Source organism: Salmo salar, chromosome ssa25, assembly GCF_905237065.1.
Source record: "Salmo salar chromosome ssa25, Ssal_v3.1, whole genome shotgun sequence".
NCBI classification, from domain to species: domain Eukaryota; kingdom Metazoa; phylum Chordata; class Actinopteri; order Salmoniformes; family Salmonidae; genus Salmo; species Salmo salar.
The window spans coordinates 13,098,769-13,114,701 of NC_059466.1; the positions used below are offsets into that span (position 1 = coordinate 13,098,769).

The window sequence follows — 15,933 nt, forward strand, 5'->3', positions numbered from 1 at the left end:
GTGAAACATCTGTCGTTCTGCCCCTGAACAAGGCAGTTAACCCACTGTCCCTAGGCCGTCATTGTAAATAACAATTTGTTCTTAACTGACTTGCCTAGTTAAATAAAGGTTTTAAAAAAAAACAGCATGATCATTGCACAGGTGCACCAATAAAAGTTGAGGGTGCGTGCAATTGGCATGCTCGAATTATCTAAAATGTTGTTTTAGATAATTTGCCAGTACGTCATGTTGGCGAGTGGTTTGCTGATGCCAATGTTGTGAACAGAGTGGTGGTGGTGTTATGGTATGGGCTGTCATAAGCTACGGACAACTAACACAATTGCATTTTATCAATGGCAATTTGACGGCACAAAAATACCGTGACGATATCCTTTGGCCCATTGTGAGGCCCATTTTTGTAAGGTATCTGTGACCAACAGATGCATATCTGTATTCCCAGTCATGTGAAATCCATAGATTAGGACCTAATTAATATATTTCAATTGACTGATTTCCTCATGAATTGTAACTCAGTACAATCTTTGAAATTGTTGCATGTTGCGTTTATATTTTAGGGAGGTATATTTTTGTGTAGCATACAATTAATCAACCAATCGATGTACATGCAACAACATAGATATTAAAACAAACAATTCTGAAAATCACCTGGCAGTAGAGCACTCTAGGAAATATGATACATTGTTCTATGTAGAACCCTTCTTGCCTTCCAAAGTATTATCAAAGAACCCTTTCCTCCAAAAAAGGGTTCTTAGGATATTAAAGGTTCTCGGTAGAACCCTTTGCCTTACAAAGAACCCTTGTCTTCCAAAAAGGGATTTCCAGATCAAAACAGTTCTTGGTAGAACCCTATCCCTCCGCAAAGAACCTTTTTGGAACCATTTTTTCTAAGAGTGTAGCTGCCCTCTGTTGGTCACTATTGGACTTAGATGTACTGTCACATACTGTACACCGGATAGTTGCAGTGAAATGTGTTGTTTTACAGGGTCACACATAGTAATACGGTGCCCCTGGAGATAATTAGGGTTAATTGCCTTGCTCAAGGGCACATCGACAGATGTGTAATCTTTCGGTTATTGGCCCAATGCTCTAACCACTAGGCTACCTGCCGTCCCAATTTCACGTTGCACTTTATTCTGCACAAATAAACTATTTCAATGATAAGTGTGAAACAGCAAACATCCTTATGATTGCATTTTCATTATTACATGGTAATACATGTGTGATTGCATATTGTGGGAAAATAAGATTAGGCTTATATCTTCCAGATACAGCACAGAAAGATGTTGATATGTATCTGTGTGCTATGTTTGTGCAATGAAATCAGATATTTGCTGTAGGCTACAGTACACAGTTGCATGCCCCTACTGTACATCTTTCAGAATCATTCAAATAACACTATAAAGTGTACTAAATTAATAAGGCCTAGTGCATAGACATAAGAATAGCTCAGCTAGTGATATTTTCTTTGCAAAGAGCATGTGTTGACATAGTTTATAGTAAAATATCTGTCAGAGACCAGTAAGTGTTCACCACAATTTGTGCAAAACACATTTCACACCAACATCGAGGGCTGAAATGTTGGGTTCTGATTAATTTAGCTAGCTATGCTTAACAGTGTGAGAAAACACTTATCCGCGAAGGTCACAGTAAATGCAACACATTTTTCTGCCACTTAACTTTGTTTTATCGGATTACTTTTTACATGCACATCATTGCAGAAGTGTAGGCAGCAAGAAGAACCCTCAATTTGCTAAACCACCTAGCACGAATTTAGTACCTCAAAGTTGATTGGTCAGAGTCCATCAAGGCGGAAGTCTAACAGGCGCGGGGGATTCCCCGAGGGAAGTTCCCAACGCGTTATAAAACATGTCAAATGTACATTTGTTCGAAATACACCATATCCTCTCCCGCACGTCGTACATATAGGCCACTCGAAGAATAAGAAGCTGTCGCAGTATCAAAACAATAGTTTGGCTATTTTCGAATGAAGGTAAGATACTGCTATTATAGGCTACATTCAGATACCAAAGTTGAGGGAGAACTGAACTAGGCAATATCTGATTATATCTAACTATTGACATTTAATACGACAAAACAGAACTGTACCGTACCAATTTCGTACTCTTACTTATGAATGTCAACGTTCTATGTAGCCAGTTCGTGCTTGATAGAATGTTGCTAGAAATGTAGAACTATCTGGCTGCTTCAGTCTACGGTGTAATCTTCATGTCATGTAGCCAGCAGATTTGGCCCGCTTGTTTACAGCTGCACTAGGGTCGGACAGGTTTCCTGTTTAAATTAAGACACAGCGGAGCTGGCGCGAGATATGGCTCAGAAAATATACTTCAATCCAGGGATGAGAAATGCGTTGTACTCCGAATTGTCTAGCAGTCGTTCACACCTCTAAGTGGAACAGGTGGGATAATGGGACAATTTGGGGTACAACGCATTTCTCAACCCTGGATTGAGGTACATTTTCCAAGCCATATCTCACACTTTGGTGTTTTAAATCTACACAGGAAGACTTTCTGGGTCAGATCTACTGGCTGCATATCGTGCTACTTGGTCTGCAACCAGCGACATACAATGACTGTTTTAAGCTTGAGTGTGTTTAAAGTAAATTACTAGATAGAGAACATTATCATGCTCATTATTCATTGTAAATTCAGAAGTAAAAAAATAAATAATAATAAAATAAATGAAGAAAAAGATTCAGGACACCCAGAAAAACAATACCCAACCGAAAAGCATTAGAGATGTCAAAGCTTCACAGTTTAGGTCAGGGGTATTTAACCGGGGGTCCATACTGCAGGGGTCCGCTATAAACAAATATACATATACAGTGCATTTGGAAATATTCAGATCCCTTGACTCTTTCCCACATTTTGTTACGTTACAGCCGTATTCTAAAATGGAATAAAAAAAATAAAAATAAATCCTCCCTCAATCTACATACTATACCCCATAATGACAAAGCAAAAACATTTTTTTTTAAAGAAAATAAACGTTAACACATTTAGATAGGTATTCAGACCCTTTACTCAGTACTTTGTTGAAGCACCTTTGGCAGCAATTACAGCCTCGAGTCTTGGGTATGACGCTACAAGCTTGGCACACTTGTATTTGGGGAGTTTCTCTACAGACAATTCCTTCAACCTCATGGCATGGTTTGCTCTGACATGCACTCTCAACTGTGGGACCTTATATAGACAGGTGTGTGTGTTTCCAAATTATGTCCAATCAATTGAATTTACCACAGGTGGATTCCAATCAAGTTGTATTAACGTCTCAAGGATGATCAACGGAAACAGGATGCACCTGAGCTCAATTTTGAGTTTCATAGCAAAGGGTCTGAATACTTGTGTAAATAAGGTATTTCTGTTTTATTTGTAATACATTTGCAAAAATTCCTAAACCTGTTTTCGCTTAGTTATTATGGGGTATTGTGTGTAGACTGCTGAGGATTTTTTTTTTTTTAATCCATTTTAGAATAAAGGTGTAACATAACAAAATGCACAAAAATTCAAGGGGTCTGAATACTTTCCAAAGGCACTACATACATACATACATACATACATACATACATACATACATACATACATACAGTACCAGTCAAGTTTGGACACACCTACTCATTCCAGGATTTTTCTTTATTTTTACTATTGTCTAATAATGGTGAAGACATCAAAACTATGAAATAACACACATGGAATCATGTAGTAACCAAAAAAGTGTTAAACAAATCAAAATATATTTGAGATTCTTCAAAGTACCCACCCTTTGCCTTGATGACAGCTTTGCACACTCTTGGCATTCTCTCAACCAACTTCATGTGGTAGTCACCTGGAATACATTTCAATTAACAGGTGTGGCTTGTTAAAAGTTAATTTGTGGATTTTCTTCTTAATGCGTTTGAGCAAATCAGTTGTGTTGTGACAAGGTATGGGTGGTATACAGAAGATAGCCCTATTTGGTAAATACCAAGTCCATATTATGGCAACAGCTCAAATAAGCAAAGAGAAACAACAGTCCATCATTACTTTAAGATATGAAGGTCAGTCAATCCGGAAAATGTGAAGAACTTTGAAAGATTCTTCAAGTGCATTCGCATAAACCATCAAGTGCTATGATGAAACTGGCTCTCCTCAGGACCGCCACAGGAAAGGAAGACCCAGAGTTACCACTGCTGCAGAGAATAAGTTAATTAGAGTTACCAGCCTTAGAAATTGCAGCCCAAATAAATGCTTCACAGACTTTAAGTAACAGACACATCTCAACATCAACTGTTGAGAGGAGACTGCGTGAATCAGGCCTTCGTGGTCGAATTGCTGCAAAGAAACCACTACCAATAAGAAGAATAGACTTGATTGGGCCAAGAAACACGAGCAATTGACATTATATCAGTGGAAATCTGTCCTTTGGTCTGATGTGTCCAAATTTGAGATTTTTGTTTCCAACTGCCATGTCTTTGTGAGACACAGAGTAGGTGAATGGATGATCTCTATATGTGTGGTTCCCACTGTGAAGCATGGAGGAGGTGTGATGGTATGGGGGTGCTTTGTTGGTGACACTGTCTGTGGTTTATTTAGAATTCAAGGCACACTTAACCAGTATGGCTACCACAGCATTCTGCAGCGATATGCCTTCCCATCTTGTTTGCATTTGGTGGGACAATCATTTGTTTTTCAACAGGACAATGACCCAACACACCTCCAGGCTCTGTAAGGGCTATTTGACCAAAAAGGAGAGCGATGGAGTGCTGCATCAGATGACCTGGCCTCTACAATCACCCGACCTCAACCAAATTGAGATGGTTTGGGATGAGTTGGACTGCGGAGTGAAGGAAAAGTGGCCAACAAGTGCTCAGCATATGTGGGAACTCCTTCAAGGCTGTTGGAAAAGCATTCCAGGTGAAGCTGGTTGAGAGAATGCCAAGAGTGTGCAAAGCTGTCATCAAGGCAAAGGGTGGCTACTTTGAAGTATCTGAAATATATTTTGATTTGTTTAACACTTTTTCTTGTTACTACATGATTCCATATGTGTTATTTCATAGTTTTGATGTCTTCACTATTATTCTACAATGTAGAAAATAGTAAAATAAAGAAAAATGCTTGAATGAGTTGGTGTGTCCAAACTTTTGACAGGTACTGTGTGTGTATATATAGATGTACAGTGAGGGAAAAAAGTATTTGATCCCCTGCTGATTTTGTACATTTGCCCACTGACAAAGAAATGATCAGTCTATAATTTTAATGGTAGGTTTATTTGAACAGTGAGAGACAGAATAACAACAAAAACACTCTTAAAGGGAGTGCTCCTAATCTCAGTTTGTTACCTGTATAAAAGACACCTGTCCACAGAAGCAATCAATCAATCAGATTCCAAACTATCCACCATGGCCAAGACCAAAGAGCTCTCCAAGGATGTCAGGGACAAGATTGTAGACCTACACAAGGCTGGAATGGGCTACAAGACCATCGCCAAGCAGCTTGGTGAGAAGGTGACAACAGTTGGTGCGATTATTCGCAAATGGAAGAAACACAAAAGAACTGTCCCTCGGCCTGGGGCTCCATGCAAGATCTCACCTCATGGAGTTGCAATGATCATGAGAATAGTGAGGAATCGTCCCAGAACTACATGGGAGGATCTTGTCAATGATCTCAAGGCAGCTGGGACCATAGACACCAAGAAAACAATTGGTAACACACTACGCCGTGAAGGACTGAAATCCTGCAGCGCCCGCAAGGTCCCCCTGCTCAAGAAAGCACATATACATGCCCGTCTGAAGTTTGCCAATGAACATCTGAATGATTCAGAGGACAACTGGGTGAAAGTGTTGTGGTCAGATGAGACCAAAATGGAGCTCTTTGGCATCAACTCAACTCGCCGTGTTTGGAGGAGGAGGAATGCTGCCTATGACCCCAAGAACACCATCCCCACCGTCAAACATGGAGGTGGAAACATTATGCTTTGGGGGTGTTTTTCTGCTAAGGGGACAGGACAACTTCACCGCATCAAAGGGACGATAGACGGGGCCATGTACCGTCAAATCTTGGGTGAGAACCTCCTTCCCTCAGCCAGGGCATTGAAAATGGGTCGTGGATGGGTATTCCAGCATGACAATGACCCAAAACACACGGCTAAGGCAACAAAGGAGTGGCTCAAGAAGAAGAACATTAAGGTCCTGGAGTGGCCTAGCCAGTCTCCAGACCTTAATCCCATAGAATATCTGTGGAGGGAGCTGAAGGTTTGAGTTGCCAAACGTCAGCCTCGAAACCTTAATGACTTGGAGAAGATCTGCAAAGAGGAGTGGGATAAAATCCCTCCTGAGATGTGTGCAAACCTGGTGGCCAACTACAAGAAACGTCTGACCTCTGTGATTGCCAACGAGGGTTTTGCCACCAAGTACTAAGTCATGTTTTGCAGAGGGGTCAAATACTTATTTCCCTCATTAAAATGCAAATCCATTTATAACATTTTTGACATGGTTTTTCTGGATTTTTTTGTTGTTATTCTGTCTCTCACTGTTCAAATAAACCTACCATTAAAAGTATAGACTGATCATTTCTTTGTCAGTGGGCAAACGTACAAAATCAGCAGGGGATCAAATACTTTTTTCCCTCACTGTATACTGAACAAAAATACAACATGTAAAGTGTTGGTCCCATGGTTCATGAGCTGAAATAAAATATCCCAGAAATGTTCCATATGCACAAAAAGGTTATTGCTCTCACATTTTGTGCACACATTTGTTTACACCCTTGTTAGTGAGCATTTCTCCTTTTCCAAAATAATCCATCTACCTGACAGGTGTGGCATATCAACAAGCTGTTTAAACAGCATGATTATTACACAGGTGCACCTTGTGCTGTGGACAATAAAAGGCCACAAAAATTTCTCAAGTTTTGAGGGAGCGTGCAATTGACATGCTAACTGCAGGAATGTCCACCAGAGCTGTTGCCAGAGAATTTAATGTACATTTTTCTACCGTAAGTCGCCACCGATGTTGTTTTAGAGAATTTGTCAGTACGTCCAACTGGCCTCACAACCGCAGACCATGTGTATGACATTGTGTGGGTGAGCGGTTTGCTATGGTGGTGGTGGTGGTGGTGGTGGTGGTGGTGGTGGCATTATGGTATGGGCTGGCATAAGCTACGGATAACTAACACAATTGCATTTTATCGATGGCAATTTGAATGCACAAAAATTCTGTGACGAGATCCTGGGGCCCATTGTGAGGCCCTTGTTTTTTTTTTTTTTTAAGATATCTGTGACCAACAGATGCATATCTGTATTCCCAGTCATGTGAAATCCATAGATTAGGGCCTAATGAAATAATTTAAATTGACAGATTTTCCTTATATAAACTGTAACTCAGTAAAATCTTTCAAATTGTTGCATTTTATTTTTTGTGGGTGTATGTATGTATGTGTATATATATATATACACACACACACACACACACACACACACACACACACACACACACACACACACTTAGACATTTCCTTGTTTTGAAAGAAAAGCAAATTATTTTGTCCATTAAAATAACATCAAATTGATCAGAGGTACAGTGTAGACATTGGTAATGTTGTAAATGACTATTGTAGCTGGAAACGGCAGATTCTTTTTATTTTTATGGATTATCTACAGTTGAAGTCGGAAGTTTACATACACTTAGGTTGGAGTCATTAAAACTAGTTTTTCAACCACTCCACACATTTCTTGTTAACAAACTATAGTTTTCCAAGTCGGTTAGGACATCTACTTTGTGCATGACACAAGTAATGTTTCCAACAATTGTTAACAGACAGATTATTTCACTTATAATTCACTGTATCACAATTCCAGTGGGTCAGAAGTATACATACACTAAGTTTGACTGTGCCTTTAAACAGCTTGAGAAATTCCAGAAAATTATGTCATGGCTTTGGAAGCTTCTGATAGGCTAATTGACATCATTTGAGTCAATTGGAGGTGTACCTGTTGATGTATTTCAAGGCCTACCTTCAAACTCAGTGCCTCTTTGCTTGACATCATGGGAAAATCAAAAGAATTTAGCCAAGACCTCAGAAAACAAATTGTAGACCTCCACAAGTCTGGTTCATCCTTGGGAGCAATTTCCAAATGCCTGAAGGTACCACGTTCATCTGTATAAACAATAGTACGCAAGTATACAAAACCATTGTACCACACAGCCGTCATACCGCTCAGGAAGGAGATGCGTTCTGTCTCCTAGAGGTGAACCTTATTTGGTGCGAAAAGTGCAAATCAATCCCAGAACAACAGCAAAGGACCTTGTGAAGATGCTGGAGGAAACAGGTACAAGTGTATCTATAGCCACAGTAAAACGACTCCTATATTGACATACCCTGAAAGGCTGCTCAGCAAGGAAAAAGCCACTGCTCCAAAACCGCCATAAAAAAGACAGACTATGGTTTGCAACTGCACATGGGGACAAAGATCATACTTTTTTGGACAGTGCCATAAGATTAACAAGAATTTAAGCTTTCTGCCAATTTCAGATATGTCTATGTCCTGGGAAATGTTCTTGTTACTTACACCCTCATGCTAATTGCATTAGCCTACGTTAGCTCAACCATCCCACAGGGGACCCACCAATCCTGAAACACCAGTCTCAACGTGAACAGAGAAGAGGCGACTCCGGGATGCTGGCCTTCTATGCAGAGTTCCTCTATCCAGTGTCTGTGTTCTTTTGCCCATCTTAATCATTTATTTTTACTGGCCAGTCTGAGATATGGCTTTTTCTTTGCAACTGCCTAGAAGGCCAGCATCCCGGAGTCGCCTCTTCACTGTTGACGATGAGACTGGTGTTTTGCGGGTACAATTTAATGAAGCTTCCAGTTGAGGACTTGTGAGGCGTCTGTTTCTCAAACTAGACACTCTAATGTACTTGTCCTCTTGCTCAGTTGTGCACCGGGGCCTCCCACTCCTCTTTCTAGTCTGGTTAGAGACAGTTTGCGCTGTTCTGTGAAGGGAGTATTTCACAGCATTGTACGAGATCTTCAGTTTCTTGGCAATTTCTCGCATTGGAATAGCCTTCATTTCTCCGAACAAGAATAGAGTGACAAGTTTCAGAAGTAAGTGTTTGTTTCTGGCCATTTTGAGCCTGTAATCGAACCCACAAATGCTGATGCTCCAGATACTCAACTAGTCTGAAGAAGGCCAGTCTTATTGTTTCTTTAATCAGACCAACAGTTTTCAGCTGTGCTAACATAATTGCAAAAGGGTGTTCTAATGATCAATTATCCTTTTAAAATTATAAACTTGGATTACCTAACACAACGTGCCATTGGAGCAGAGGAGTGATGGTTGCTGATAATGGGCCTCTGTACGCCTATGTAGATATTCCATAAAAATTCTGCCGTTTCCAGGTACAATAGTCATTTACAACATTAACAATGTCTACACTGTATTTCTGATCAATTTTATGTTATTTTAATGTTCAAAATTGTTATTTTCTTTCAAAAACAAGGACCGGGACATTTCTAGAGTGACTCCAAACTTTTGAACGGTAGTGTATACAATACATTTGGATAGTATTTAGATCCCTTGGCTTTTTCCACATTTTGTTACATTACAGCCTTAATCCATTTTAGAATACGTTTTTTTTTTTTTTCTCTCCTCAATCTACACACAATATTTTTGCTAATTTATTACAAATAAAAACCAGATAACTTACGTAAATAAGGTTTTAGACCATTTGCTTTTAGAATCGAAATTGAGCTCAGGTGCATGCTGATTCCATTGATCCTCCTTGAGATGTTTCTACAACTTCATTGGAGTCCACCTGTGGTAAATTCAATTGATTGGACATGATTTGGAAAGGGACACACCTTTCTACAGTGGGGCAAAAAAGTATTTAGTCAGCCACCAATTGTGCAATTTCTCCCACTTAAAAAGATGAGAGAGGCCTGTAATTTTCATCATAGGTACACGTCAACTATGACAGACAAAATGAGAAAAAAAATCAAGAAAATCACATTGTAGGATTTTTTTATGAATATATATGCACAGAAGTATGCACTGGCCCCAGTTTCATGATTAGCGAGGGGGACTTTGTTTTTACAGCAAGTCATGTGAAAATGTGCTTTAATGCCGCGTTGTGCCCCTAAACATTGGTTGTGTGATATGTTGCCACAGGGCCCATGACCGCAGTGTCAGTAATGATCGTGGAGCGCACGGCATGGAGAGGAATATCGGAGACCAGCTCAACAAGGCCTATGAAGCTTACCGCCAGGCCTCTATCGAGCGAGACAGCGCCAAAAGGGAACTACAGAAGACGGTATTATACCTAAATCATTGCGATAGAAAACTACCTCTTCAAATTTACCTATGAGACTTCAACTCCATCCAGTGCGATGTGGCGTAGCCTTCGATACAGTGCTTTCATACAATTAAGTGCTGTAGCATGGTAATTACAGTCATTTACATTAGAGGCTAGGAAAGTCTACCTACCTCGTAAGTGATGACATTGATGATTTAGTATGTAATGGAAGGTTAACTTTTGCAGAATGAATATTATGAGCGGCACACTGAGAAACTTCAGAAACAGATAGAAGACCAGCAGCAGATGATTTCAAAACTCAAAGTTCAGTTGATAGCAGCAACTAAGCAACCTTCAGGTAAATGACAAGCATAGTTGTTTTCTTAATACTATTCTGACATATTCTATACCATACAGTTGAACTATAGTGAAAGAAACAGTAAAACCGTAGTCTATATTGGGCATGTGCATGCATTCTGTTACATTTTCGGTTCCCCTGGAGATAAATTGTGCTGTAAGAAATATTATTGCTGTTTCAGGACATTGTACACTTCCCATCGCAAATGACACTTCCTGTGTTGACTGTGGTTTAGCTGCTACATTATATACTATTTTTTTTAATCTTATTTGATTGTTAGGAGAGGTGAAAGGTGAGACTGTTCCTAGAAAACAGGAAGAAGAAACCCTGTCTCCTTCCAACCATCTCTTTGACAACCCAAGCAGCTCCTTCCGGAAGATTCATTACTTGGTAACCATGTTTAACACAATTAGTAATACAATCCACATAAGAGGATAATTAGATGTTGTTTATTTATGTTTACAAATATGATGCAGATAGGCAAAATGCAAGGATGTGATAGGGTCAGAGTGCGAATTATATTGTGACATTTGGGGTGTCAATTTTTTTCACAGGACCTACTATGTATGAAAAAAATAAGTAAATATAGAAAGACATGTCATTTAACGGTAAAAATAATGTATTCCTTTTTAATTGTCATGAACACAACCAGTCATGATATTTTCATCTTATTGTCAAACAAATCACTTAAAAAAGTAGGCTACTTGCGCATGTTCGTCCACTGCAAAATAATTCCAGCATCCAAACAGTGCACTGTGCCATTTGAAGAATTTACATTTTAGTCATTTAGCAGACGCTCTTATCCAGAGCGACTTACAGTAGTGAATGCATACATTTCATTTCATACATTTTTTGTTCCCGTACTGGTCCCCCGTGGGAATCGAACCCACAACCCTGGCGTTGCAAACACCATGCTCTACCAACTGAGCCACACGGGACCATGAATGAAAAGAGACATCTGTTACAAAACACCAAAAAGTGTAATGACATTTGCCGATTTGTTGTTTGGTTTACACTCTTGTAGCCTGAATAAATTGAATCGTCTTGCTGACAGAAGGGCCTTTTTTGTAGAAAGAAAAGGGACACCTGAAAAAGATGCGGGAGTATCCTGGGGGGGGTGTTTGTGGGGGTGTTTGTTTAATTTGAAATAAGTTTTTATTTTAATATTTGCCACTGTAGCAGTAAAAATAGCATTTTAAACAAATAGGATAATGGTTAAATAAGCATTATAATAAGCATAACCCCCCCCCAAAAAAAAGTTTGACTTTGTTGCATTTAGGGGGCTGCATGTCTCATTCAGGGGTTCACGCTCTGGATAGGGTGCAAACACGGCATCCCCGGTTGCTGCCTCATAATTATTTTATTTTTGTTTTCTCTCAAATGAGCTCAATATCCTCTCTCTCTCTTTTTTTTTTTTTTACAAGCGAGCACACATACAGCCACACACACACACATACAGCCACACACACACACATACAGCCACACACACACATACGTTGTTCACAAATTGTGTTTCTGCACGGCCTGATAGCAGCTCATACCAATGCACAATACAATAGCTCCACTTTCTGTGACATAGGTCATCTTTCATCTTGTTGCTTCACTCTAATAAAGGTTGCAGGCTCAAATTTTTATGCCGGATAACAAATTCACTGAACCTGTTTGACTAATGCAAAAGCATTATTTTCCCCCCTTAATCAACAAAAAAAAAACGTGTGTTTTGGAGAAAATATTAATTTGTAATTTTCTAATATAATCAAAACTCGTTCTCATGTATAATTTTTAAAGAATGAATACACACATATAGTCTTTCATCAACAGGTGGCGCTAGAGGATAACATCACCACACCTCAGGGTCTGAGGCTGTTATAAGCCACCAGTTTTATTGTTGAGAAATAATTCCCTAATCGATCACAAGGCAGCAACCATTTTAGTAGATTCATTAACAATAATCAGATCATTTTTAGTTTGAATGGTGGATATTCTCTTGCCGTGTAAGTCCTCTATGCCATGTGTGTCTGTTTTTCAGAAGGGGAACATGGAAACTGCAGTGATTGTGTCACCTTCACCACACACAGCACCTGTAAACAGCAGTTTTGAGAAGTATGTGCATTAGTCACCAGTATCTTTACTTCATTTTTGGCTGAAAAGCAGTTTTCTTACTTGTATTTCTTTGTCTCTCAGAAAAGATGTTCTTGAGGCGTTTCAAGCTCTTCAGGGGAAATTCCAGCAGATACAGACATTAACCCGGAGACAAAAAGATCACCTGAGAAAATTCTACAAAGGAAATTACATGGCAAATGGTAATATTAGTCCGCACAATAGTCATTTTAGATTGGAGAAATTGCTTATTATTCCAGCCCTGTTGAAAGGCACCCAAGGCCTGAACTCATGTCCAGCTTGACTCTAATTTAATTACAATAGAGAAAATATGTTGACTTACAATTCCTTTGGATATGTCATAACACTGTATTAGTAATTATATATTGTAGCTTTGGCTTGATTCCTGTACACAATTAGATAGCAACACATTAAGCTGAACCGTACATTAATGCCTCATTGGCCTATTGACCCATGGCCCACCCACCTACCTGTGTGGATATAGACTAAGCAGATAAACATGTTTCATTATTCCACAGACACATGCTGTGATGTAGTGCTGGTTAGTTGAATGAAAAACAAGTTGGAATGAAAGAAAAAATGCTCCTATTATACTTATTGTGTGAAATTAGAAGATTAAATTAAACAAGGAGAAGGCTCTCGACGTTTTTCATTATTACCTGATGATTCATCATTACTTGAACTAATCGCTACTCAATAGCATAAGTTAATATCTCAATGTTGCAAGTGAATGTCAATTATGTTACATAAACAGTATGATAAAAGCCTTGTGTTTGCCATTCGACAGAGCAGCAGTTCTCCATGCCCATTCAGTGTACAGACGTGGCCGTGGAGCAGGCGGAGAGGCCCTTCCCCTCAGCCTTAAGGCCAGGGGTCATACTCCAGCACCCGCCCACGTCCCTGGCATCCCGCAGTGCCAGCCAAGAGGACAGGGACCTAGTGGACTCCCTCACCAGGCTCAGCGTCAAGTTCCCCCCTTCCACAGACAGTGAATACGAGTTCCTGAACAGCGCTCCAGAGAAACACTTTAACCTGTCTATGCCAAGGCAATGGGCAGAAGTCATAGAGGAATCGTCTATGGAGCTCACCATCCCATTCCTGTATCCTACATCTCCCTCTCACCCCACCTCCCCCTCACACGAGAGTGTGCGTGGACCCCTGCAGGTGAGATTCGCGGGATATGCTCTTTCCTTTATTTGCAGCAGGTAAATGTAGGAAATTCACAACACCTGATTTGTTCTGGCAAATGAATGGGAGAGAGAGAGAGAGTGTATAAGTAGTGAAAGACAACCTAACATATCAATGAACGTTGTTGATCACGAACAAAAGGCCAATTTTTCTCTGATTACCGAGTTGAGAGCGCCAGTCAAACTTAAAACTAACATGGAAAAGCCATTAATTGGTTAGATTCAGTAGATGTATACCTGCTAAAACAGAGGTGAGTTGAGATGTGATAGGCCTATGTGTACGACAATGCTTGTTGCATATTTATTACAATGTGTCTACCTTACTATTTGTCATTGACATAAAATCAGCAAACTGAGAAGTAACAAATGATCATAAAACACACCAATTGTTTTGGATGGTAAAGCTTTTTTTGCCATGCAGTTTAGTAGTTGGTTATATAAGTCCATGTTGATGTCAAAACAAAAGTACTGTATATTTTATAACTGCCATTATCAGTACAACTGCACCCCTGTGAGGTCGTGTATGCAGAATTATAGAAGCGATCTTTATTTTTGATCTATTCATGTATTACGTATTTTGATAATACACAGCATTTCTTTGCTCATCTAAGTCCCATATTGCTGGATGTGTACCTCATTGATCTTTAGCTGTCATGTATTCTTCGTTGAGTATTGCTTAGCCAGGCTTTTGGTTACAAATTACACCGAAGAAATGCACCTTTGTTCAGACGCGTATCTGGGTTGTGATTAACACCTACACCGATGGCCGAATATTTCTTTGCTATTGGATCATTTCATTGTTTGGATTTCTCTGTTTCTAACCTAACAAACGTTGCCTCTGGCATTGACAATGACAGAAACAAGTAACTACTCCAATCCTACTGTAGCAAATGTATAGCATTACAATAGTACAAGTAGTGGGGCAGGAACTATAGATGTTGAGAAAGCGGGTTCAAGTGGGACACTGCTTTGCTTGTATTCCCCGGAGCAACAGATCTTTCCTCAGTGGAGACCCAAGCACATGGCCAACTGTAAGTGGGTGAGTGTAAGCAATGCAAAGTGTATGAATAATGGAGTATAAGTGGTGTGTTTGTCCCTCCATGTAGCCTCTGTGGAGCCCTGAGCTTTGTGATGCAGTAGCAGTAGCAGCAGCAGCACAGGCCATGAGTGCGAAGCCACAACAACAGATCAACAACAACAGTCCTGATATCTGTGCCTACTGCAACGCGGAAGTTCCCCAAGACCACATGAAGAGCCACCTTTATTCTCATTGCCAGACGGAGAGTGATTCCAGCAATTGACACTAGCAGACAGTGGCTGCCCAATGCAACACCTCTAGGCTTAATTCATGGTTTATTCATGTCTTTGTTGCCACGCCATGAATTACATGCGCTGGGCTGGATGTCACATGACACTGGCGTTTGCAACGGGACTAGAATCCACTCTTGATCATATATTTAATTTGTTAGAGTTGAATGGTACATTTTACAGTCGTCGTCTTAAGATATTACTTTGAAATTGTACATCTCTAGACCTATGAAATGATATTGTACAGTATGTAGGTTTAAGTATAATAAAGCAATAATTTAATCTTGAATTTTCACTTGTATTATTTTGCTTGTCTTTATAAAACACAGGGACTTGGCATGGTGCTAGTATGTTGACATACATGTAGGTCTACTGTATACGTCTCCCCCAAAGCAGTAGGAATTTGATACTCTGTATTTTTAGGGAAACATTCAACTTTAATTCTCCACATGGATCTGGAAATGCGTGTCGTGAAAATTATTGAAGTACTGAACAATATTTTTTGTAGTTATGTCATTATATACTGAACAAAACGCAACATGCAACAATTTCAAAGATATGAACTGTAACTCAGTCAAATAAGGAAATCAGTCAATTGAAATAAATTCATTAGGCCCCTAATCTATGGATTTCACATGACTGGGCAGGGGCTCAGGAGGGTGTAGGCCCAC

General features: G+C 39.7%; 1 protein-coding gene across 3 annotated transcripts; it reads left to right on the forward strand.

The window, feature by feature from the left end:
* The first annotated feature begins 1,808 nt into the window (after positions 1-1,808).
* tank (TRAF family member-associated NFKB activator) lies at positions 1,809-15,551 on the forward strand. 3 transcript variants are annotated; one of them, XM_045707634.1, is made up of 9 exons: positions 1,822-1,990; positions 9,497-9,535; positions 10,165-10,306; positions 10,535-10,646; positions 10,927-11,036; positions 12,676-12,749; positions 12,831-12,949; positions 13,555-13,931; positions 15,061-15,551. In XM_045707634.1, exons 3-9 carry the CDS (start codon positions 10,208-10,210, stop codon positions 15,253-15,255), a joined length of 1,086 nt encoding a protein of 361 aa, XP_045563590.1. In that variant the 5' UTR covers positions 1,822-1,990; positions 9,497-9,535; positions 10,165-10,207; the 3' UTR covers positions 15,256-15,551. The 3 variants fall into 3 exon arrangements, with proteins under 3 accessions (XP_014028629.2, XP_014028630.2, XP_045563590.1); XM_014173154.2 differs by lacking the exon at positions 9,497-9,535 and having other exon boundaries at positions 1,809-1,990; XM_014173155.2 differs by lacking the exon at positions 9,497-9,535 and having other exon boundaries at positions 1,809-1,990; positions 10,930-11,036.
* Positions 15,552-15,933: the final 382 nt, after the last annotated feature.

Bases quoted from the DNA above. Each gene is read 5' to 3' on its own strand.
- tank (XM_014173154.2), top strand. From the start codon at position 10,208: ATGGAGAGGAATATCGGAGACCAGCTCAACAAGGCCTATGAAGCTTAC. The intron at 10,647-10,926 runs GTAAATGACAAG...TTTGATTGTTAG, and splicing joins AGCAACTAAGCAACCTTCAG to GAGAGGTGAAAGGTGAGACT. The intron at 12,950-13,554 runs GTAATATTAGTC...GCCATTCGACAG, and splicing joins AGGAAATTACATGGCAAATG to AGCAGCAGTTCTCCATGCCC.